Here is a 26,017-nt window from a genome sequence, read left to right as displayed (position 1 = left end):
AATGATGCATCTTATTATTACCATACTGATTCAAAAGAATTTCTAGATCCATGTGATATAAGAAAGCCTGAGATACGGTAAATGGTATATAACAAGGTATTCAAAAGAGGAAGAACAGTCTAATACTGTAAACAAATGGTGCGAAATTCTGCCTTGTCTTGTGTCCCACAGATTACCTTGTTGTCATGGGGGATGCACAAATATTTCTGAATTTGTGCTAGGAATCTAAATGGGGTGTTAGTTACACGGGTGCAAGTGCCATTAGCATCACTGAGACCTGCACCAAGTTATTTAACTGAGTGCTGAACTCACAGTTCAGCACTAGTAGTGCTGAACCCTTGTAGTAGAGCTCTAAAACTCTAGCGCTCCGTTTCAGAGGCTTGAAAATGTTTCCCTTGGCAGATCCAAGATTTCACAATATTATGCACAAAAACATGAATTGGTGTGGTGATAAGAAAAAGTGCTGATTTGTAGATGGCTAATTTAATCCTACTTTTCAAGCTAATGGGAGTATATAACTGATACAGCTTGAACAGTTATGTCACTGATTTGAAACAGCACAATTACATTGCATTAATTTAGCATATTATAGACAAATGTAAACTAATTTCACAGCTCCTTCAGGCAGCATTTTATAATGAGAACCAGTTTAATTTGAAAAACAAAACAGAAAAATATATATTTTTGGTCTTTTCTAGATGCACAAAGGTATTCAACAGCACTGTTGGTTTTCCAGCAAGATTTCTTGTAGAACAAATGTAAGATTTATGATGACTAGGAGCTAAGCCCTATTGTTACCAGGCCACATGTCAGCCACTCTATTTATAAAAAAAAAAAGTGTAATCTCTGCTGTCAGGGCACAGTGTACAGGGAACTACTTACAGAAGGTTTATACAGTTGGAAGAGAAATACTTCTACGGGGCTGAAGCAACTCTGTTTGTGCCAGAAGTCCTTCAACCATATCCACGGCAGGCAGCATGAAAGGGAGGCACAGCGAAGGGAGTACACGATACAGTCACAAACAAGCCACTCTGCGGTTTGCGTGATGCAGCCCAGCACCCACCGTGCCTCCCATCAATGCTTGTAGATGTGCTGTTGACATTATAAACAAATTAGTCATGTAGAAACCTTCACAGTCAAGAGAGAGAAGCTGACCCTTCTAGAGCACCATTAATCTAATTAAAGCTGTTGTCTAAAATGGATCAGATGAATCCCGCTCTAGGTGAGCCTGTTTCCCTCTGTTGGCCACAAAGGCAGTTTAGACAACTAACTCCAATGCAGGTGTCTGGATGCAGGCTGGATGAATCCCATCTGCAAGGATTCATATTATCCCTGCAAACTGCCTAAACTCAGCTTCAGATCAGGCTGCCTGCAAATCCCTGCTGTCCTGCCTTGCAACACAGCAATCCTTTTTGCAAGGACCTGAGTCCGTCTTGTCTGTCTCCTGAGTCCTGCGTCAAGGCGGTATGGGATAGAGGGAAGCACCCTGGCCAGACATTTCACGCTGGATCGCAGTCCCACAGCACAAAGCATGCTCTGGGAGGTCTTCTGGAGTGTAGGGTGCACCAGTAGCTTTCGCCCGGGAAGCACCTCCAGAGCAGGCCCTCACGAGGAATAGCGGCAGAGCGAGGGGCAAGCGTGGCTTCATGCTTGTCGTCAGGCAGCTCCTGCACCGCAGTGATGCATCCCAGTGATGCTGGTCCAAGGAGATACAGTGTGAAGCACGTCCCACAGTCAACACTCCCAGGAGGGACTTGCATGACACCTGTGTACCTAAGCACCAAATGCCGCACATCTGGGGCCTTATACATACATTTTTAGAAAGAAGATACACTTTGCTGAGCTTGCGTGGCCCAGAATCCCACGGTGGCTTTGGCTTTAAAGCACTTTCTCACAGCATCCATAGTGCCTTTCTGGAAACACAGCGGCTTAGCTACGCTGTGGGTAAGTGGTGCTTTACTTCTGTTTTCTGCTATTTCTGTCAGATTCATTGGCTGTATTTTTACCTTCTCCTCTGGTCCCTTGCTATTGCTTTGGTAGTATAAAAAGAAGAGAAATCCGTGTGGCAGTCACACTGGCATAGGCTGGATAAATTGAATTATGGCTGCTTTGTGTCCCAGTACAGCTCAGTACCTCAGGATAGCCTCCTGATGGTCCTTGGCTTTGGAAATCATTTTCCATTAATTATCTGCAAAATATTTACTTTAAAAGTGCTGTGAACAATCAGGCCAGGAAGCTTGTTTACTTGAACATTTCCTCAACAAGAGTGCAAACACCATTGACATGAAGTTTTTATACTTTTCTCCCAGCTCTAAATAAACGCTGTGTAGCACTGATCAGGGTTTTGCTTTGGTTAAAGGAGAACAAGACCTCTGGTGTTTATTTTTTCAATATATGTGTATTGTTAAAGAACAGTTACGTTCATCAGTGACTTCCTATGCACGTACTTATTCCCATTACCTTTTTCTTTCTTTCTTATAGGCATGTAGCCACCGCTCTAGCTCAGAGATAATCTGCTGTACAACTCCTTCACTGAAAGCCTTCAATCTTCAACCACCCTTTGTAACCAAAGTGTTCTTTATTTTTGATGGTGTCAGCTCTTTGTACTTTGATTTTGATTATGTAAATAATCCTGTATTTAAGCATTTTGAAAAGCCAGTGTTCATCTCAAGAGGCAACCAAAACGTTCTGGAAATTAAGGTAAGAAATGTTGATACAAGTTTTTCAATTATTCGCAAGCGCACATCAGCAGCGTAGCGTGGAACAGGCATTTTGATGAAATAAAGGAGGCCCCAAGGAAGCAAGGGCAGGGAGAGCAGTGTGTTCAGTACTGCGTTCACCCGAGCCCCCAGCTGTCACAACTTAAAAGACGCAGAGCTGAAAACAAAGATATACCAGGGTGGTTGTTGGCATCAGGTGGGGTGGGAGAGGGGCTTTCCTCGTCCTCGTGGGAGGACCATGCTGCGTCAGCTTCCAATTGCGATGAGCTGCGTCACCAGCTCAGGATTAAACATGGCCAGCAGCCCAGAACCTGAAGCGTGCGGGCTGCGCGCGAGTCCCAGCTCTTACTATCACATTGTTTTGTGTCCTTCCTCACAAAAGACACAGAGTTGCCTATAGAAAGTGGCCTAGCGGCTTTGGCGCTCTAGAGCTGAGGGAAACTCTGGCCTGTGCACAAAGTCACTCATGAGGATCAGCCTCCACCGTAGGCTAAATATTTACGCATCCATGAAAAATGCAAAGTTGATGCTGAGTGCCTCTTAAAAGAGCACTGAGAATAGCCTACACAGTACTGAGACACATCTCTTAGGAATTCGGGGCCCTCGCAGGCACAGGCTGCTCTCTACTAGAGTGCTGCGGAGAAAGTTAAACCCATTTTGCGAGAGCCCGATTTCTTGAAATCTAGTGCTTTTCTGAGTTAGAGTATCAAATAGAAACAGTATAAATACAGGTATTTCTAACTTACAATGAAAGTTTATGAAAATTTATTATTATGTACATATAATTTATATAGAATATCTATAATTTATATAGAACATAATCTATAAAAAATGCTTTACAGAAGAGAATCAGCTTTAATGCTGGGGTCATCTCTTTGTGTAGCTGCTCCATAGCTCTGTAAGCCAAAACTCCTTTCCCCTATGACAGCCATGAAATCTGGAAGCGCTGAGATCTTTGACTCCAAGATGGTCCAGTGGGCCAGCTCCTGAGCTGCAGGAAATCAGAGGGAGTTACCTCAGCCTCGTCAGCCATGCTGGGTTCCAGTCAAACTCTCTGAATATTGATCTGTCTCCACAAAGTGTTTTGGGAAAATTCCAAAGAATAATCAGTCTGACTTTTATTTTTTTGTTTAGTTTTTCTGCTTGGAACTTGTGGCCATACAATCACCCCTTCCTCAATGCAGAGCAAGTCTCCCGTTCAGTAATGGAGAAACACTAGAAAGAGTTCTCCCAACAGAGAGCTGGGAATATATAGCTGCTGCATGGCTCAGTGCCTCTGTGCAGTGACAGCAGTGTTTTCCAGTATGATATGCAGGTCATGCATATCAACAAATTGGAAAGAAGACTAACTTGAGAAGAATCATAGAATAACTTAGATTGCAAAGAACCTCTGGAGGTCTTCGTAGTCTAACCTCCTTGCTCAAAACAGGGCTAAGTTAAAAATTAGGTCAGGTTGCCTATGGCCTTGTCTAAATGAGTGTTTAAAATCTCCAAGAATGGAGATTTTATAGCTTTGAAAAACCCAGCTCCACTAGCCCTGCATTGTGCATCCTGTGCTTCAGCTCCCTTCCTAGCTCAGTGGCCCTTTGCTGTACTTCATCCAGTTTGACAGTATCTCTCCTGTTCTGTGGGGTTCAAAACTCCACACAATTCTCCAGGTGTGGCCTCACAAGTGCTGAGCAGAGGAAACAATCACCTTCAATCTATTGGCTTTGCTGCTGCTAAAATACGTGCTGAGCCTTCATCACTAGAACGGCACACTGCTGTCTGATTTCACCTTGTGGTCCAGTATATGAGTCATTTTCCTAAATTTGATGTCATCTGAAAGCGCAAGGACAGTGCATCCTGTCCCTTTGCCCAGGCTGTCAACGAAGATTTTAAGCAATATTGGTCCCAATATTAGGCATTGACGAATGCCGCTTGTTAGACTTCTAAGATTTCAGCTGATGGCCAGGCAGTTTTTCACCCACGTTATAGTCCATCCGTCCAGTCCATATCATCCCAATTTGTTTTTATTGCTAGGAGAGATTGTGTTGCAAACCTTGCTAAAATCAAGGTAAACATTGTCCAGTGCTTTCCCTGCATCTACAGAGCCAGTCATGTCTGCATAGGAGGCAATCAGGCTGCTCCAGCAAAATCCACCTGTGCTGGCTGTTCCCAATCACATTTTTGTCCTTCCTCTGCCTGGAAATGCTTCCATGAGGACTTGCTCCATAATCTTCGCAGAGACTGAGGGTTGAAAATTAGCTTGTTTTTTAACTTTCTTCTTTCTTTTACTCTTGAACCTTTTATTCTCCCTGAAGGAGAAGTCCCTAGTGCTGTTTATTGCTGGGAAGAAGCCATTCAGATGAGAAAGGCTGGCTGAAGACTGTACCACTGACAACTGACTAAAGTCACAATTTTGTAATATTGATGTCACCTGTAGTCATGGCACCCAAGGCAGATGTCTACCTAAGCCTAATGCTCTGGTTATTTCCTGGCAACCAACTGGAGAATAACATCAGTGAAAGCTGGTCTCCTAGAACAAAGCATGAACAAGCACCAATTTAACATCTTCCTCTAAATAGAATTAGTTATAGTGGGATGCTTCTATCAAAACACTGGAGCGACTTTCAGAAATTATAGTCGGGACCCAAAAGATCATCACAAGCCATATTGGCAACACTCTTCCCTTGCCCCGTACCCGCATTCAAAAATACACACACACAAGTTTACATGCCTCATGGTCATATTTTGTGCAGTAATTAAGCAACTCAGCATGAAATTAAATGGCAGCTTGCTTCAGTGAACAGTCTGTTCTACCAAACCAAAGTTCTTTTATCTTTTTCTTAATTAGTTTCAGAGGGGCGGAGGAAGCTTTTATCACAAGTTTTTCAATCAAACTAATCTAGTGTGACATATTTGGCTTTCATCAAATGACGGTGGGTACCGATTGAAAGGTTCTATTTGGTTTCCCCTGATGACCATAAGATGTTTTTGTAAGAAAATGTTACACACAAGAAAACATTGTCTTCTGTCTAAAACACAGTCAGGGCACTGTGTGCCACGAATGCCAGCCCTTCTTGTCTTCAGTGCCAGCCCTTTTGTCTTCCACACTACCGAGCCTCTCAAGGTCCCACATCATCACTATCTTCCTCTGCCAAGTATGTGGCTCTTTGAAGTCTCTCAGTGCCCACCATGCCCCAGTCAGAGGGGTCATGGCAGAGTGGCTTGAGGCACTTCTCTGCTTCAACACTGTGAAGACATCACTTCAGAAGGGCTCCTGTCTTCTGCCAACACGGGAAGCTCTCAGGGCAGGAGAAATTCTGGTGTTTTGCTGTTGGGGACGACCGAAGACCTGAGTCTGCTCAAGAGGACAGTCTACTTGCTGCCTCCTGCAGGAGCCACTGACCCAGACCTGCAAGCTGGCCGCTGACAGCCCAGTGTGTCCTAGCTGTGAAGAAAAACAACAAATAAATAAGGAAAGAAACAGCTTCTTACCTCTGCCCAGAGGCCTGACCTCATCTGGGGTTGTGCTTGTGCACCAAGCTGGTGCAGGGACCCTGTGCGTGCTTCCAGAGGAGGCCTAGGAATGGGCCGCTAGGTGACTAAGTTGTATTTATAAATATAAATCTTCCACTACAGAAATAAGTAGCACAATTGTCATTTCATGTTACACATCACATCTGAGATCTTGGCTGTCCTCTGGCACATCTACCCTAAAACTAAGAGTACGACAAGACTTACTAAATTGTCTATTCCTAAGCCAGTACAACACATTCTTTATGAGACAATCTTAAGGAACTCTTCTCGTATATTTATAGGTCACTCTATTTTCAATCCTCTTCTACATCGCATAGAAAATGATGTTTTTCTCAGTGTTTGGTACAAGAGAGTGCAACATGGAAACCCTGGTATTTCTGAGCAAGCTGAAATGGAAGCTCTGCAGCAGCAGTAACTCTTCATTCTTCCCAAGTCAACTCGCTCTGCTTAGGAACCTCAAAAATTCTTCTGACACCAATCTCAAAATTTCCACACCTTTGTGGTCTTTCTACTGCTTCTAGACCTTCACCCAAATTATTCCCATCTCTCTAAAGTTGGTCTATCAGATTGGTTTGCAAGAGCTACTCAGTCCAGTAACTAGCTTATCCAACTTGCGTGCAAGGGCATTGCTCAGTAAGAAGGGGGTAATATGCATTTTAAAACAGAAAATATTTTTTCCCAGAGGAGTCAGTTTCCTCCTTTTCTTAAAATCATAGGCAAATTCTGTGGTCCTTAGAAGAGCAAAACCACTGCTGAAAGAGTTTTGAATCTCTTAATATATTGAGATATCATACTGAATATATTTTAAATTATAATATATTAAAGGTAATATAATGGTAATGGTTATAAGTAAAAACTACTATCTTCATTATAACTGGCTAAGGACCACCTTAGGAAACATCAGTATGATTTTTTTCTTTTCCTTTGGGTAAGCATCAGTTTTGGTGGAGAAAAAATTCTAAGATTCGGCGTAGAAGAAAAAGAGAGTCCACTCACCCACACTCTCCAGGATAGTATATTTATCCTGGAGATGGAAGACCCACATTCAAGTCTTCTGAGGTACATCATTCAAAGAAAAGATTTGAACATGAATGGCTCACAATCTCCAGCAAACCTCCATACTAATAAGCAATAAACATTGAATATTTACTTAATTAACACCAAACAGAATGGCTCCAAGTTGACAGAAGATAGAGTGCAAAATGGACTTTTTTGGCCAGAGATTAAGAAGTACTCACCTGGGTTGTGGCTTTGCCAGTCAAAAGACGACGTTAAACTGCTTCTCCTATATTTTTATTAACATTTTCCCAGGGCTCAGTCTGATTCTGCAGCACACCCAAAACATATTCCAAAGTAAGATTTTTTTTGCCCCTCAGAATGGGATTCTTGTTTTCTTTCCAGTGTATGAGCCTCGTAGCAGTGTCAGCCATGACGCCTTCCTCCCTTCTCAAGAGAAACCCCCAGATCCAGCCCACATAAGTAGTCTGTATTAGTGTTACTCCCCATCCTCCCTTCTCCCCTTTTACTCCCACTTCATGTGCCTGTTCTTTCATCTTATCTTAAGCTGGGCTGTACACAGGATACAGCAGCTTCTTAAATACTGATGCCTTCCTGAGTTCAAAAGATCTTGAACTTGGCCTTTGGATACTACTATCACGATACCAGAAGGAATAATATTTCATCCAAGTCTGGGATGTGAAAGCAGGTTTTCTGCGTAGGGAGTGCACTTTTCATGCTGTCATCTTTACCAGGGTTTGTTCCTCTCTGGTCTGTGGAACGTGATTTTAACAGATTTGTGCATTTTTATGATTATAATCAATTAGTTCTTTTTGAAAGCTTCACTCCTGCTACCATAACCACTTACAAAAAAAAATGTTTGAGATGCCTTTTGTTTGTGGATAATATAATGCCAGTTTTGTATAAACAACAGGGTCACATAATGCTTCCTTTCTTGTGCAAATTATGCAAAAATCTAAACAGGACCAACAGAATTTATCCCTCGGACATTTACATTTTTAGAAGTCTCTATGGGCTGTATGAGTATTAGTGACGGCAGATTTTATCTGTAAGCTTTATCAACCCCCTCTGGCCTGTCTGTCAAACTCCCATTTACATGAAAAAAACTGATACATGCATATTGACAGGGCAATGTAAATTTGCATTAGTCTTTTATTTCACAATTGTTTTTCCATTAAAAACATTTTCCAAGGTAATAAAAGGACTTCTCCTTAACTTTTATGAGATGGTTATGTAATATGAAATTGATTTTTTTTTTCCAAGGGAAATTATATTGATTCAGAAGCTGTTAAAGGAGAGGTGCTAAAAGTCGGAAATAAAAGCTGCGAAAACCTCCTCCTGCAGTCGGAATCAATTCTGTGTACAGTTCCCAGCGATCTCCTGAAATCCAACGGCGAGCTAAATATAGAGGTGAGGCAGCTACACCACACATGAGATGTTAATGCCATTTTTATTATCATTCCCAATGTCGCTATTGAACCTATAAACTTTAAATTTAAGCCTAAGCCTGTGTTTACAGATATCTCTGTAATATTGGGATGGAAATTCAAATAATATCGACTATTTTAAAAGAAATATTATCATCATTGTTGTTATTACCTGTTTGTACAGAGACTTTCTGGAGCCTTAAGCACAAAGCAGGACCTAAACTAAGCACAGAAATAAAATGATAGTTATTAATCCAAACACAAGAGGAAACATATGGGGAAGAATGGGAAGCTATAATGGAGTAGGTTTACTTTGGAGCTCACAAGTCCTTTTTTCAGCAAAAAATTCTGCTGCAGTCAATAGGATCGGATCCTTTCTGAAAGAATTTTTTGTCTGCTTTTTGTAATTTCCTTTCAATTCTTTTTGTAAGATGCTGAGACTTAGCACAAATGTTTGAGTTCTAAAATTATTGTTCTAAAGGTGGTCTCACTAGAGTCATTCAGAGTGCTACTGCAAGTTTAAACTGTAGACAGTTTTGACATACCGATTCATAGAATAAGACACAAATCTTTCAGTATCTTTGTATTTTTTTAAAATATAAAAAAAGGAAAATCACAGTGAAAGGGAGTGACCTTTAAATTATGAAATTTGATGATCATGGACTCTGATGCACTAAAAACAGTGTAAACTTTGCCAGTCATGTAAGTGTGACTAGGATCAACGTCTATGCAAGCTCTTTGGAGCAGGGACCATCTATTTTTTCTATGTCTTTATGGCATTCATCTCAATAGGATCCTGGGCTGTAAATGGTATTCCTATGTGCCACTGCAATCGAAGTAAATAGTAGGAATTAATTTGCTTTATTGATACAGTAAATATTAATTTATTTTAATATTAATTTACTTTGAAAAGTACAAATCAAATTTCTTGGATGTATCAGGCAAACTATAAAATCAGATGCAGCTCTCCTTTTGACAAATCTGATTCCCAGACCTGTAAATGCCTAGTTTCATATAATACTTGTGCATATGTTGCATTCTGTACCTGTTCGTATTTTTACATATGCAAGCTGGACTGGCACTACATTCAATCAGTTCTACTATGTGATATTTCCTTAACCTCTAAGAAACAGACATGCATGACGTGTATTTCGTACGTAGAAAAGAACACAACATAAAGGGGTTAAGTAAGGTTTCTGCTTGTTTACTGGCAAAGAGCCTCAGAAATTGCAGTCTGCCCAGCGAAGAAGAAAATTTGCTCTTTTGACGGGCAAATCCATCATTACAGTACCCAGAGGAATGAATTCCACAGGAGGAAGAGAAAAGATGGCCAAATGCATTCCAACTGACTGAGCTAGTGCCGTGTGACTTAAAACAGTTTTGCCCTGTTAGCTGCTTCGTGTTTGTTTGGTTGTTGATTTTTGGGGTTGTTTTTTTGTTTTGTTTTGTTTCTTTAAACTGTTGACAAGCTAGAAGCTGGCAAGGGACAGGCTCACGTGACCTTGGGAACTAAAATGCAGGCACGCTGTCAACAGAGTTCGATGTTACAGCGTGTTTATGCCAGAAGGACACATATTAAAGACATTTGAGCTATTTTTTTTTAACATACGTCTCAGCCTGTATATCCATAGGCCCATGCATTTCTCTGCACCATTTGAGTAAAAGTATGAATTTAGCATTTTGAATTAACATCTGGTAGCAGTGGGACCCTGTTATCCAGAGGGCGTGTGTGAGTGCGTGCCGTGTGTGTCGTGTAGCACATACATAGCTGTGTCACTACCAGAGCTCTTGAAGGTATGTAATGAATCATAAAAATGTAGATCTGCTTTTGCGTACACCAATATAACAACTTCTCCACTCCCAGTGTCTTATCGCAGTACAGCATCACAAAATCAAGATTTAATACATATGGGACATATCAGCTCATATTTTACTACTAATAACCTACTTCTTTCTTGTCTTTTGAAATCATCACATTATTTTTTTTCTTTGTTTTTTTTCAGTGGAAGCAAGAAATTTTGTCAACAGTTATCGGAAAAGTGCTGATTCGGCAAGATCAGAATTTCACAGGACTAATTGCTGGCGTTGTTTCAACATCAGTTTTAATTTTTATCTTTTTGGTGTTTTTCCTCTGGAGAAGGAAGAAGAAACAAATTAAAGGTCCATCATAATCAATTCCATCAAATAATACTGTTATTATATCTTAGATTTTAAATACTTACATGAATTTATGCTTTGCTTAACTGCCATGCAATGCTCTGTTATAACCTGTCAGCAGATGTTTCACAATTAAGTCAATGTTTAGTTGCATTTCAGCCCTTGGCTCTTGCCTGAGCTGGGTGAAGGGCCACTCTATGCCTAAAGGAGAAAGATTTCAGAGGAACTCTGAGCTATTAGGAAAACCTAGTAACTTCTCTTCCCCCATCAGCCTTGGAAGAGGGGACGAGTAAATGACATGCGTGGAATCACAAGTATTTCAGCTTCATCCAGTTGCCTTGTAGTCCTCCAGGCTGTGTCTAAGTTGTGCAAGACAGAGCGCTGCGGTGTCCTGGTCTCCTGTTCACCCAAATCAGGAACTTGGTCAGAGTGTGCCCCCCCTCTGGCCCCTCTGTCTGGGTTTCCTTCCAGTGGAACTGCTGCACTGGGCAAGGTGGGAGGAGGAGAGGAGCTAGTATGTAACCAGGTCTTGTTCTGATGCAGTATCACAGTCAGATCATGAAGTTGGCCCCAGAGGCTTCGAAGCTCTCTTGTATCTTCCAGTGTGGCCAAGAGTAGGGCTTTAACACAAGTTACAGCAAATCTTGTGCTGTACAAATAGCTCAAGTTCAGGTCCTGCGCCTCTCTGCCTCAGCCACAACCCAACCCTCTTCCCAGCAGAGCAGAACATTTAAACTTAAATAAATACTTAAATGAATGTTGGCACACAGTAAACATGAGGGTTTTCTAATACTTCTTTCTCCTCTCCCTTCAGATCTGGGAAGCGACCTAGTGCGCTATGATGGCAGAGTGCACACTCCTCACCTGGACAGGCTGGTGAGCGCGAGGAGTGTAAGTCCAACAACAGAAATGGTTTCAAGCGAATCTGTAGACTACAGATCAACTTTTCTAGAAGGTACACCCCTATTATGCATCTGTATGGATGATATTTTATACATCTTGCTTTTCAGGTGTCTTCAAATGATAGCTATTTTGATCAATATCTTAATTTCAATTTCTCATCTTGTTCGTCTGCGTCTGCATTTTTTGGGACTTTCATGTGTTCACAGGCTTGCTATTTGAACTGAGCTTCTCAGGTGCTTCCCAAGATTAAGGTGCAAAGGATTTTTACTTTTACTCAGTTGGAGGACTATATAAAATGCTATTAGTAAAAACTCTCTGTAAGTATGCTCCACAATTTATTAGGAGTTAGCGGATATAACAATTTTGTGTTATCATAAGGTCCATCACATCATGCGCAAATCCACCCTGAAAAAAGTGATTTTAAGGATAGCATCGAGTGTCTGTAGATTTAGTGTGTCTCAGTGACTTCATACAGTCATTATAAAGCAGTTCTGTCAACCCAACGAGGGACATGGAGTTTTGTAAACTGATATTGTTTTGTCTGTTCATAACCCTCCTATAAAATGGCACATTGTATGATGCAGAAATGTTGATTTTAAAAATTAAGCTAAAGGGATGTGAAAACTGTGACAAATTGAGAGGAGGTCCATGTGTACTGAGATGCCAGTCTCAGAAAACACGCTGCTCATTTTCAGGCCTGTGGGCATGACGGAAGAATAACCCTGTGCTGAATACGTTTTTGTGCCTTATAACACCACTTTAGAGTGGGTATTCTCCAGAAGAGCACTCTGCTGCACTTATCATATCACTTCAGGCTGAACATGTCCTTTAAGACATGTGGAACCATGTTCTGTGATTAGCATTAAAGAGTCTTTAACTATTAGGAGTTGCCATATTATGATATTTGAGATATCACAGATATTTGTTAGTCTTGGTATAGACTTAGTCTTGTACTATTTCAGGTGCTGCCGTATACAACTCAATAGAAATTACTCCAAATCCTTATTCCACCTTTGTAATCCCCACTTGCGGAGCTATTTGAGAGCCAGGCCCGTTCCCAGCTTCCTTTATGATTCTTTAATTGCCGCTGCCAGCTCGCACAGGAAGTTTCTTGATTGAAAGATTCCCAAAGGAAAAGGAAAGCCTATGCCACTGGTTAGAAGGGAGAGTGGTACACGAGACAAAACTATGCAAAGATCCTTGGTGGAAGGTAAATCTGCAGTCGTCCTGGGGCCACTGTGCACTGGCAAAGCACAGCAGAGAGTGCACCCAAGAAGGAGGTGCATTCACTTAATATTCCTGTAGGAATGTTCACATCAATTACTGTCAAAGATTAAAATGATAGGAACATTAGAAAACATGCAGATTTACATGTAGCAGCTGTAAAAATTATTTTGCAGCCATGGCTAGGGTATTTTACTGTGATTATTAAAGAGATATTTGCCCCGGTGACATAAACATGGCTTTGTTAATATAAGAGTTTGTATTTTTCCTTCTAGATAGAGCAGCACTGAGTTTTTCTCAGCACCTAGAGCGATAACAGCCCTATATGAAAACTTCCCAGGTTTTATACATAAATATGTAAGGCATGTCTGTACAACAACCTTTTACTCTTTGTGATAAAATACCTGATAATTTCTGTTGTTAAATTTATTCCCTTTTTTTCTTTTTGACCCTGGGCTAAATTCTGCTCATTCACTCCACTGGAATAATTCCAGACTGAAATTGGTGTAAATTAAACTTAGTTCCTTGATTCTATTACACAGAATGCTAGAAAAAAATATTTTAAACAAAAGCAATTTAAAATACCTGAACAACATGCTGTTGACAAAAATAATTTTCTCAAATAAATATTCCTTGCTTGACTGAAACATTTTAATTTCTGCTATTTTAAATCAGCTGGCTCATGTTATTTTCATGAGTAGCACCAACTGTATTATCTTCAGCAGTTACAGGATATGAATCACCTCTAGGCATTTCCCTGGTTGAATATTTACCATTGGATAAATATAGCGAGTCACCAGCAGTTTGGAAACCTTCATGAAATGTAAAGTTCCCTACCAAATTAGAACATGACAATAATAAAAGATTTCATGTTTTTAATTGTTCACTACTTCCTCCTCCCATATCGCTGTCATTTTTCCATTTTACTCTTGTTACTCCCAATTACTAGAAATGCTATAAACCTACACTTGGCAAGAAGTGACAAGGCTTCATTCCATCCCCTCAGAAAAGTGGAAGTTTTGCCATTTGCTTTCATAAAAGTAGAGCTGAGACAAGCATAAGTTTCTAGTGACACGGTTTTCCTGGAGTTTGGCAGATTAGCAATGCATATTTTCATTTTCCCTTTGTGACCAAAACTTCTGCAAAGCCAAGCCACTTCCAAACTGATAAACTCGAACCCTTGCTCACCAATGAAATAAAGCTCTGCATTTTCCAAGGAGAAGTCTGAAAGGATTATAACAGTTTCTGTTCATCTTGCAGATCAGTTTCCAAGCATGTCTCAGAATGGATCGTGCAGACCTGCCCAGTATCCTCACTCTGACCTCTCCCCAATTCTGTCCAGCGGGGACTCAGATTTAGCCAGTCCACTTCTCCAAACTAATGTCCACATTGACATCAGTGCCTTAAACCCCGACCTGGTCAAAGAAGTGCAGCATGTGGTTATTGGTGCTGACAGCCTGATTGTGCACTTCAGTGAAGTAATAGGAAGAGGTGGGTACCACGACCCTTACCCTTGCAAACTGCTGTTCTTTTTGCACACCCATTCATTATAAACCATTCTGAATAAGGTGTCTACACAGAGGTTTTTCAAGCTTTTTACCTCTTACAGCACTCTCATGCACCAAATCAAGGGAGGAACCAAGCAGCTGTCCTTTGAAGTCAGATGAAGGGTTGTGCATTTGATCAGTTGGAGAAGACACCAGAGGCAGGAAGGAGTCTGCCAATTAATGGGGCTCCTTTGAACTCAGAGACTTGCTGGTTCCCCCTAGGAACCCTTTTCCAGGCTACAGGAAAGCTCAGCCAGGGCTTCTGATCCATGAGGCTGCGGTGCAGGAGTGAGGCTGCTGCAGAACATTGCACGAGCCTAAGGCACACACCTAAATGGCAGGGGATGCCGAGGCGGGGGCGCCAGCGACCTTAAACTCGGAGCCTGAGAGCTGGCAAGATGGCTACACCACACTGAAAACTCCTGCAGTCACTACTGCATTCAGTAAAAATCCCCATGGGCCAGGTGAAATGCACACACCCCTTTATCCTCCGCAAGTTCCCCCCAGCTCTGAGGAATTCGCTGTTTCCTCCTGCCAAAGGCTCTCCGTTCCCCCTCATTCCTCTCTCATCCCAGCTGCAGTAATGCGTAGCTCCTGATTCACTTCCCCTTATTTTTGTCCCTGATATAGCAAGTCCCCTATTTTTCTGATTTTTTCCCATCACTCCTATTCCTCTACATCTCTGTAAGCAAGTTCTCGCCTTCTTTCATAGCCCAAGCCAGTATTTCTGTTAGGGGCATTTATTAAACTCTGTACTATTGAGTACCTATTAGTAATCTAAGTAGAAACGGATTTTCAGTACTTCTGCAGATCATGCATGAGAGGTCTCTTGTTGAGTATCAGAATACTGATAAAAATTTGGCTATAAATGATATTCCTAATGCCTCTTCTGCAGGAAAATAGCCACAAATCAAACAAACAGTCAGTGTGTTTCCCTTCCACGTACTACACTTCTTCATCCCCAAAGCAGGGGTGGGCCTTTTTCTTTTCATTCTTGTTTCAGAAAAGGCCAAGTAACTTCCCATTTTTTAAATGTTGAAAAATATCAAGAATGACACTGATATAATTAACCTTTTTTAATTTTCTCCTCCATAACTAGAAATGGGCCAAACCCAAAAATATTTCAGACACACCCAATCCAAGCTTTAGGATTTGTGCCCAGGCTCCAAACAATCTGTGGTCTGATGGGATTTTAGTTGCTTTTGTAAAACAAACTTTGTATTAATTTTACCCCAAGCCAAAATCAAAGCCAACTGGGCTCTCACCAGCGCTTATGACTGGAACCTAGTAGAATTAATTAGATAGTCTTGTTCTCTGCAGAACTCACACTTGACAAAAAAACTATTTTGCTTTCTAACTGCAAATATTAATATTTTCAAAGTGTCCAGTAAATAGTACATCTGTGAAGGAAAGCCACTATTACGTGTACATAATTTGATTTGGATAAATTAATGCATGTGCCTGGAGCTCAAAGTTCTCTGTGTGTCCCAAACAGTCAAACTGACTTATAGTAGGTTTCCCCGCTCTGCAGACTACCCCATTTGCTTCACAGGAAAGCACAGGATCAGGAAGGATCTCTGTGTCCCTGGCAGTTTGTTTCACTATTTAGACCATCAGCAAGACGGCAAATTTCACAGATCATCTTTTAGTGCTATTTTGCACTAGGAACTAGGCCATAGCAGAGACCATAGACTGCCGCCTAGTGATGTGGTCAGTCTGTCATCGGCAGAGCGACTCCCAAACCGTTCATGGCCAACACACCACTTTTAACACTCAGCCTTCTCCATGGAATAGCAAGACCTGAGAGACTGTAAGCCCACAGTGACCCTCATACGACTTTCCACTGAAGAGGCATCAAGGCTAATCAATCCAGTGGACCATTTAGCATGGGCTTACAGACAGTTGAGAACCACCAATCCAGCGGTCACGTCAACTCTTTCTAACTGCTCTCTGGTGCCTTCCAGTGCCCTCCTTTGACATATATCTAACAAGAGAGTATGGTGGGAATGGGTTGACATGGTTTTTGTGTGCATAGTCATTACAAGAATATGAAGCAGTTGTGGCGCCAGCCTTGTCATTATTTATACTCTCCATCTAGGTCAAGAAATATCAATTATGCTGCAAATAGAGTTTTCATTTTATGTAATGATGGTTTTATGTAATGATAGTTTTATGATTTAGTTATGAAGTATACATTACAAGTGTTGGGAATTGAATAGAAATGGAGTGTGATCACTTTCTTAAAGCATAATTGCTAGCCAGTTGAAAATACCAGAAAGGTAATTTTACTTATTAAAGCTAATCTTGCTCATTTTTTTCTCAGGACATTTTGGTTGTGTGTACCATGGGACATTGCTGGATAACGATGGCAGGAAAATTCATTGTGCTGTGAAGTCACTGAATAGTGAGTTACGTGTTTAATAATGAGACATTACCATAATTCCAAAAATAACCAGTGTGAACTAATTAATTACAGTGAAGTGTACTTTCATAAATGCAGATTCTTAGTTGCAGCTGGATCAGATTTATCTCTGGAGCAATTCCAGTGACTTTAGATTACCACAAGGCATTGGTATATATTTGTGCATCAAATGAAATGCCCATGTATTTCCTCTACAAAGAAAAGGACAGAGGAAAATGAGGGAAAGGCAGTGTCATTTTTTATTCTACTGACTACTGAAGATGTGGTTTTGGAAGTTAAATTGCTGAAGAGCAGGCAAAGCTGCTGGAAAAACAGGAAGAGACTATAACAACATTTATTAAAAGCTTTACTCAAGTGTTGTTATTCAATTCTGAATAATTCGTAATAAGAAAAGGAGAAACGGAATTAAAATCACCAACAAACTGTATTTGGTCATTGTAAGAAAACCGATGCGCATAACCTAGTTGTAATGTGGGAGGTGGGGAGCATGTTTGTAGCTTCTCATTATTGCTTTGTTGTGCAATGACATGCTGTACAGAAATGAACTGTAGTTTGTTTGGGGTTTTTTTAATTAATTCATTTTATTACTGGATTTCTCAGGGATTACAGACTTGGAAGAAGTAGCTCAGTTTCTGAAAGAAGGAATAATCATGAAAGATTTCACTCATCCCAATGTTCTGTCACTCCTGGGAATCTGTTTGCCCAATGAAGGATCCCCCTTAGTCGTTCTTCCATACATGAAACACGGAGATCTTCGAAACTTCATTAGGAATGAGACTCATGTAAGTACATGGTGAGGTCTACCAAATCGTAATGCAAGTCTAGCCACGCCCTGCTCCAACACCACAGGTTATAAGCTCTGGTAATTACATTACGTCTATAACTTGCTGCTGTTACTACACCTTAACCTTTAGCACTTGCCTAGGCTGGCACCGAGCCCGACCACAGCACTGCCACTCCTTCCCTTCCCCCTCAAATTCCTCTCTAGAATGTTTCCCAGAAATTATCAGCAATAAGTATTTCTCATTTCCCATCCATAAGCCTCTTTATAAACAAGTGTGTTTATGAGATCTAAGTCAAGGGCCCCAACCATCTGCTGGTTTAAACTGGCATATCTCTGTTGACTTCAGCACAGCTGTGCCAGTCGTCACCATCTGCTCTTCCGACTCCTAGGTAAGGGATCTTCACGTCCAGCTAGAGTGTGTCACAGTCGCGTTATTATCAATATTTTTTCTTCTTATCTTAAGAAAGAAAAACATCAATTGTTATACAAACTATGAGTACTCTCTTATCACAGATTTTCCCCATTTTCATTGAAAGACTGCCGATTTCTCAGACATGCCTCACTGCTTTCTCTCAAGTATAAGACCACAGGTCTTGCCTCAGGTAGTGTAAGCTCACTTTATACTGTAGTATTTCACCCATTTCACAGTGTTAGGACAATATAAAGCGACTTCTGAGCCAATGGGATTTCACCCGTGCCTCTATGGCAATCAACAATAGCCAGTAGAATTTAAAAAAAAAAAATTGCACCTTGACAATTTGTTGGGGGAAGTTAAGCTTTCTGAGGTAGGGACCTCTTCCCTTTTGAGCTTGTTCCATTCTACAAGCACCAGGGACCTTTACTGTGAATAGTGCCATGGTCCTTCCTGAAATAAATAGAATAATGACCACAGTTGGACAGGATTGTTCCACAGAAGAAAATTATATGGAGCAATGTCAACAACACAAAAATCTGTCTTATCATACTATTACATAACAAGTCATGCTGTTGGATAAAAGAATTACAGGTTTATGTTTATATTTATTTATATATTTAATATTTTCAGTAAGAAAATAGACTTGTAGACCAGCAGAAAGAATAACCGATCTTTGCGGAAAATCTTCCTCTGGTAACTGCTAAGGTCTCATTTGCCTTTTCCATGGCATCATATTGATGATAGCTTGCACCTATTTTGCCCCAAACCAGACTCTCTCCTTTCTTGGTCATTTCCAGCTTATGAGCTCCAAGTTCATAGTTAGCACCTTCTACTGAGTTACATGCTATTACTCTAAGTTTACAAATTTTAATTTTGTGGATCAGCTGTGATGTTGAGGTTTCAGCATACGGTTCCACTTGCCAGCCCAGGTCATGCTGCTTATGCTACAAACTCTGCTCTTCTGGAGTCTGTCAGTTTTGTTGATTTCTTAAAGTGTGTTTCCTCACTGGAGGTAAGAACCTGACCTAAGCTTATGCCAGTTTTATTACGAGCACCAACCTGCCTTGATCATTCTGGTGGCAAGATAGGTGTGTCAAAAACTGAAAGTCACAGCAAAAAAAAACCAGTCTGCTCCTTGGGCTTCTGCATTCATTGTAACACAAATGTTTGTATTTTACAGAACCCAACAGTAAAAGATTTAATTGGATTTGGCCTTCAGGTCGCAAAAGGGATGAAATACCTTGCAAGCAAAAAGTTTGTCCATAGAGACTTGGCAGCAAGAAACTGTATGTAAGTACAAACACCTAATTCCAGCCATGTTATCACACTCTTCTGTGTAAGACAGTGAGATGAGATAAATGAAAGTTTTCAGGATTCTCCTTTTTTAGTCAAAATAGGGTGTTTTTTTCATTGTTTCATAATTATACTGATGTTTGTCTTGCATACTGATGAGCTACTCAGCTTGCTAAGGGCTCACTTCTTACACATAAGCTTTTTTTGAGTGTGGGAAATAAGAAAAGCTGAGGTGAAAGTGTAGTCTCTCAAAATCATTGGTTAAAGAGTTTAAAAGGCATCTCCTAAGGGAAGCTAAACTGCTGTTGTCTCAACTTGCTGTGCTTCCACCCAACCTCTTCAGAAGCAGCACGTCTCTGCTGCCGCACCTAGCAGGAGGGAGAGGAACACAGGGGAACTTTGTGAGAAAAACAGGAACACAAAGAAACACCAGTGAGACTTATTGACAGTGATCTTTCATTACATGAGTATGAGCTTACTTTGGCTCAGTTGCACACACAAATTAACATTAAAAAATCAGAGCATGCAAAGAATCTTACTAGTGTCTGAGTAGCCAGACAGTTCAGTTCACAGAAAGACTGATACAGGAGTTGCCTGATGCTGATGCATCACCTATGTTGTGAATTAATGAGGTACAGGATTAAACGTTAGTTTATTTTTAGCATGTCATAATCTAGAACTCTGGCTGCAAAAAGGTTATTCACCTGTGACATCAGATTTCTTGTTCTTTTTCAAAGGATGCACACTCGTGCAGCTGAACAGCCTCTGAAAAAGAACGTTTTCTTACAGCTGCTCTTTTTTTAAGGAGGTAAAATGCCACAAGCAACATGATTTTGGGGTTTCCTAAGAAGAAAGGAATTGGGTTACTGGATAGAAGTCCTGGTTCATCTAATCAAAGGCCAAATAGTGGCAACAGGACATTCCCTCTAGCCTACAGTCTCTTCCTTGGGTGAGGGGGGAACAGCTATCAGGATGTCTCACATTGCCAACTGAATGGCTGCTTTTGTACTTCTATATGGCTCAGCACTTCAGAGCCTGGAGAGCCGCTGCCACCTGAGAGGAAGATGTAGGGTTGACGACCCACATTCCCCAGTGGCCATGTGCAATCCAGCACTCAGAAGCACAGCCCCTGCCACAATGGCGATGTCCATTAGAAAGGAAACCAGGATGCAAATACAGTCCCCGTGGACTCTCGACTCTATTCCACTATCCTGGAAGAGGTGCAGGAAGCTGCTGTGGCATCAACTGTCCCCTGTTGACCCATCAAAGTTTCCTCCTACTCCCTTCATTGGTATTGATTTAGTTATTACATCAGTAAATACAGCAGATGGTTGTGTGCCATTCAGAGGGACTTCAATAGACCAGAGAGTAGTCCAGACAGAAAACTCCTAAATTCGAGACAGGGAAATGCCACGTGTAGAGGCTGAGAGAGACGGGATTGTTTAGCCTGGAGAAGGCTCGGGGATATCTTATCCGTGTGTATAAATACCTGATATGGTGGAGTAAAGAAGATGAAGCCAGATTCTTCTCAGTGGTGCCCAGGGACGGGCCAAGAGGCAGCAGGTACAAATTGAAATAGAGAAAATTGCATTTAAACATAGGGAGAAATGCTTTTATTGTAAGGATGACTGAACACTGGCACAGGTTACCCAGAGAGGTTGTGGAGTCTCCATCCTTGCAGATATTCAAAACCCAACTGGTCATGGTCCTGGGCAACCTGCAGTAGCTGACCCTGCTTTGAGCGGGGGAGGTGGTGGTGAACTAGATGATCTTCAGAGGTCCCTTCCAACCTCACCCATTCTGTGAATGTGTGATTCTTCAAAGAAGCCCAGAAGCAGGTGTTTGCTGTGGCTAGGTTTGCACATATAATGAAGGATAGGCTTAAGCGTGCCAACACCCATGCTTTATCTGTTTTCTGGCAATAATACCACTTATCAGGACGAACACCAAGCTTAAGAGGAGCAAAGCTAGGGAGACCTTCTGGTATGGCTGAGCTGTAACCCCAGCAGAACTTGCCTTATGCCACCATTCTTTCCCAGTACAGACACCAAAAACATCCTTAGTTACACAACTACATTATTATATATGGGCAGTCACACAACTACATTATTATATATGGGCAGTCACTGAGATAATGATGGGGTTTTCCTTATCAAAATTGAGAGTGAATAGGAAAGGTGATGCCTTGACTTGGAAATAAAAATGAGAAGTTTCTAAGGATACGGAAAAAGAAACAGCTGTGGAAGAAATGATGTAGCACTCAATCAGGATGTATAGGCTATTAGCAAAAACCTTTTTATACAGAGCAATTGTTTTAAAAGAACTGTAATTGAAATTATATTATCAAAACAATATTAGTAATTTCCTGAGTTCATTCACTGTGTTAAATTGGTGTCAAATACACTTTGCTGCACTTTTTGTTTCACTGTTACATTAGTTAACAGATCCAAGATAAAGTACTGCCTTCCAAAGTCACAGTCTCAAAAATGCAAGTCACTCATTATAATCCACCATCACTGTAAATCTCACCTGCTCAGTTGCAGATAATACTTTTTGTCATTTCTCTAGGTTGGATGAAAAATTCACTGTCAAGGTTGCTGATTTTGGTCTTGCTAGAGATGTCTATGATAAAGAATACTACAGTGTGCACAATAAAACAGGAGCTAAACTGCCAGTGAAATGGATGGCTTTAGAAAGTTTACAAACTCAGAAGTTCACAACAAAGTCAGATGTGGTAATGTACAAACATATTTGTATCACCTATTAATTTCTCTTATATTGCCTGAGGCATCTCTCTAGTATTTAATGAATGGACTAACTCCAACCCAAAACTTGTATTTGAATCTAACTTTAGTTCATATAAGAATAAGAGACTGTTTCTACATGCAGAAAGGGTATTTGTCCCAGTCACAAATCAACAAGATGTTGACCTGATTATCTGTTACTGCTCAGGAAAGAATTAGGAGTTTAATTCCACTCCAAGGGAAACTAAGGACGTTCCAAGAAGCCAAGTTGGAGCCGAACCCTGCTATAGGAGGGGCTCTGGAAAGCTTGACAAAACAGGTTAACTTTGACACTCGTAAAATTTAATAGTTCTAGAAAAAACTTTATTTGCTTTATAAATACTGACTGCCTACAGCAATCTCAAGTATTACCTGGCCATTTATGAAGAAAAAATTATAAGATGAAGTCATTAGTTGGCTGGATCACCTTGTATTTTAGCTCTCCTTTCAATCCAGATTCAAATTAGCCTGTGATGCATAGAATTTTCACCACATATATTCTCTTCAGTATCTATTTACACAGGGTTAGTCAGATCATCAGCTCATGTAAATTGGCAGAGTTCCATTAACCTCAAAAGAGGTTTGCCAATTTATACCAGCTAAGTAGCAGGCCTATAGGCTTTTATTTTCTTTCATTTACTTAGCTAAGTTTCTCTGGCTCTAATGTAAGTGGCTCCTCAAGTCCCTACAGCATTTATTAGCCCACTTAAAAGAAGGCTGAATGCAGTAAAATAACTTTTCAAAGGGAAAATCCATGCATTTAAATGCTTAAATCTGTCAAACCATCTTCCAAAACTGGAATGTAAAGCCCTCCAACCCTATCACTTATTTATTTCTTTGTTTTCTTAGTGGTCCTTTGGTGTGTTGTTATGGGAACTTATGACAAGAGGGGCACCACCTTATCCTGATGTAAATTCTTTTGATATAACTGTTTACTTATTACAAGGACGAAGGCTGCTACAACCTGAATACTGCCCCGACCCGCTGTAAGTAAATAGTTTGCAAAGCCTTTTGCAAATGCTGCTCATTCTGATATAGTAAGTGAGACTGTGGGAGGAGAGAGGTTTGGTTTTTTTTTTTCCTTTTCACATAATTTCATAATTGAACCCTTCTTTTATTTGAATGGCAGGTATGAAGTCATGCTGAAGTGCTGGCATCCAAAACCTGAGATGCGTCCAGCATTTTCTGAACTTGTTTCAAAAATATCAACAATCTTCTCCACTTTTATTGGGGAACACTACGTTCATGTCAATGCTACTTATGTCAACGTGAAGTGCATTGCTCCCTATCCTTCTCTTTTATCATCACAAGACAACACAGACATGGATGTTGACACATGACGGGTATGTCTGAAATAGAAGAAAATTCATTCTTAGTTGTATGAACAAAAAGCAAAACATTTTGTCCACTAGTTTTTACTGCCCGGTCTTTGTGAGAACACTGTTGCACATGTTTATGTTGTTGCCCAAGTTGCACTAGTACAAGAACATGATATCATATTGTTTAAGGCCATGGGATTCTATAAACCATCACAGTAATTTCCAAGTATTTGGACAACTGCATGAATTTACCAAATGGAAACGTTGTGTACTACCATCCAGAGCCAGTTCCCACTAGCTCTCATTAATGTGTGCTCAGACCCAAGAACAAAGATTCATCATTAATGCCATGAAGGAGAAAGTAGAATACCAATCAGTACGGCTAGAAGGACTGTTACTGTTGCATGTACTTTAGGATAATGAGCAGTGCAGAAATGGTTTTCACACAAAAGGCTAAGACAAACAATGAGAGCTACAAGAGTTTAAAATGTATTTTCCTCCCGCACAGTCCAAACTTTGGATTTTTGCACTATATCAATAAGGTTTCTTAGAACATAGACAGCCAGGAGAGCTAGCCTCACGGCAAATGTGTTAACAGAAATCAACATCAAAAAACGGTGTGCAGTAAAATAAGGATGTCAGCCTTGCCAGTCCTCTGCTGTAGTCAGACGGTACATAAAATGAAGGGAAAATTATCTAGCTTAAAGCATTCCTAATGTCAACTTTATTCCAACATTCAACCGCTTCTTTGAGTAACAGCCTATATCGACAGATCTCTTGCTGAAAAACGCAAAGCCTCCATTTCTTTCAATAAAGAATTAACCACTCTCTGAGTATAAAAACTTGAAGGCACCCGTGTTAAATGCCAGGCTAATCCCTGGGATGTATAATATGGCCTGCATTATTCTAGAGGAAGAGGAGACAGGCAGGCTGGCAACCTTATGGAGCTACTGTCTGGTGAGTCACACGGCAAGTAGGCGAAGCTCTGCCACCTACCCTTGGGTGGAGCTGCCGCCAAAGGAGAGTAACGAGCGGAGGCATTGCAGCCAGCCCTGACCTAAAAAGACACTGCCATAGCAGGAATGTTGGTAACTTCTTCGTGCCAGCCCCGAAGAGCTGAGAAGACCGATCAAAAGAAGAAACAGCTTTAGCCCCCCCTAGCCTCTTCTTGGATCACACAACCCAGTGAATTATGATACCTACTTTTATTTCCAAATTATGACCAGAAAAACAATTTTGAAAAGAGATAGTAAATAAAACTTTCATCCATTAGAGAAGAGTACTATAGCTTTAGGGCAAGCATCACATGTCATTTCTGTTCCTGTGGAATTCTGTGCATACTACTGTATAGCTTGTTTAGTGTAGGATAGAACTGGGATTGTTGGTGTAAACACATAAAGTATTCTATTTTTATATTAAAAAAAAGTTTATTTTTAATGACATTTACAAAGTTTGGTTAGGTCACAAAATACTGCACTGTGAACATTTCAGAAAATGTATGTCAACGTACATGATTCATAAATTGTAGCAACCTTAAAAAAATACTGTGTAAATATTAAAAAGGAAAAGAACTGACTGTAAACACACTCCACCCGAAGTATAATATCTCCGTTGCTGCAAGCCAACCATTTTAAGATCTTCAAAGAGAGGTAGTGCAGATAAAGAACTGATATAAGGGAGACATATTGTTCTTGGGAGACAGTGTTATAACTGAAAGATTTATAATGAGGGCAGAGTGTGTAGGCAAACTATGAGCAGATAATATTGTATTGTGTTTCATCACCACTTTCATTTCAGAAACGAACTTTCATGTCTGCTGAGAGCAATACTAATTGTAGATTGCTCAAGGACAAAAGGCTTTGCTGCAGGCAAAAAAAAATCATCTCTATGGTTGTTAAAACAGCTAAGGAAGTTTATGACACATAGATTTGGAGAAGATGCTCCAAAACTTGTACATACATGCTTGAGGAATGCTGCAATGTGAAACAGAGGACATTTTTACTATTTATGAACTTTTGCTTAATAAAGTTAATGTTGTGTCTGGGACACCTGTAAGAATACGTGATTCTGATAAAGATTTGTTGTTAGTAAGTTCATCTATCTGCAAAAGAGCTGAATGGTACTTATGTTTATAGTTGTTGTTATGACCTAATAAACATGTTATTAAAATGAATTATTGTAATAATTTACACTCCGAGTGCTGTAATTACTGTTAACATTTGACTGTTAAGCTGATAAAAGTCTGTATGCTTTTTCTAACTAACATGGGAAGAACAACCTGTGGAACTGTGCGAGAGAGAGGAGAAAACTCAGAAACATAAAAATAAATCAAACACGCAGTTCATCAGCCTCCGACCCATTAACAGATCAGAGAAAGGTGCAGAACATTTCTTGTGAACAACTATGGCACATAGTTTGAATAGGACGTCTCTTGCCTAACCACAGGCAGCACCATGCAGAGCCTTAAAATTCTTCATGCACTCA

At 40.5% G+C, this 26,017-nt stretch overlaps 1 protein-coding gene across 1 annotated transcript in view; it reads left to right on the top strand.

The window, feature by feature from the left end:
* MET (MET proto-oncogene, receptor tyrosine kinase) overlaps positions 1-25,722 on the top strand; it is a 68,911-nt gene extending 43,189 nt beyond the window's left edge. Inside the window, exons 10-20 of the mRNA XM_075147326.1 lie at positions 2,482-2,700; positions 8,523-8,669; positions 10,690-10,846; positions 11,658-11,798; positions 14,231-14,461; positions 16,841-16,921; positions 17,540-17,721; positions 19,319-19,428; positions 22,000-22,165; positions 23,064-23,200; positions 23,344-25,722. Coding sequence (XP_075003427.1) covers positions 2,482-2,700; positions 8,523-8,669; positions 10,690-10,846; positions 11,658-11,798; positions 14,231-14,461; positions 16,841-16,921; positions 17,540-17,721; positions 19,319-19,428; positions 22,000-22,165; positions 23,064-23,200; positions 23,344-23,554 — 1,782 coding nt within the window. The 3' untranslated portion in view covers positions 23,555-25,722. The remainder of the gene's footprint in view (positions 1-2,481; positions 2,701-8,522; positions 8,670-10,689; positions 10,847-11,657; positions 11,799-14,230; positions 14,462-16,840; positions 16,922-17,539; positions 17,722-19,318; positions 19,429-21,999; positions 22,166-23,063; positions 23,201-23,343) is intronic.
* Positions 25,723-26,017: the final 295 nt, after the last annotated feature.

This window comes from Calonectris borealis, chromosome 1, assembly GCF_964195595.1.
Source record: "Calonectris borealis chromosome 1, bCalBor7.hap1.2, whole genome shotgun sequence".
Lineage (NCBI taxonomy): Eukaryota > Metazoa > Chordata > Aves > Procellariiformes > Procellariidae > Calonectris > Calonectris borealis.
Note: the sequence above shows the minus strand (reverse complement) of the source record. Positions and strands in the feature narration are given on the sequence as shown.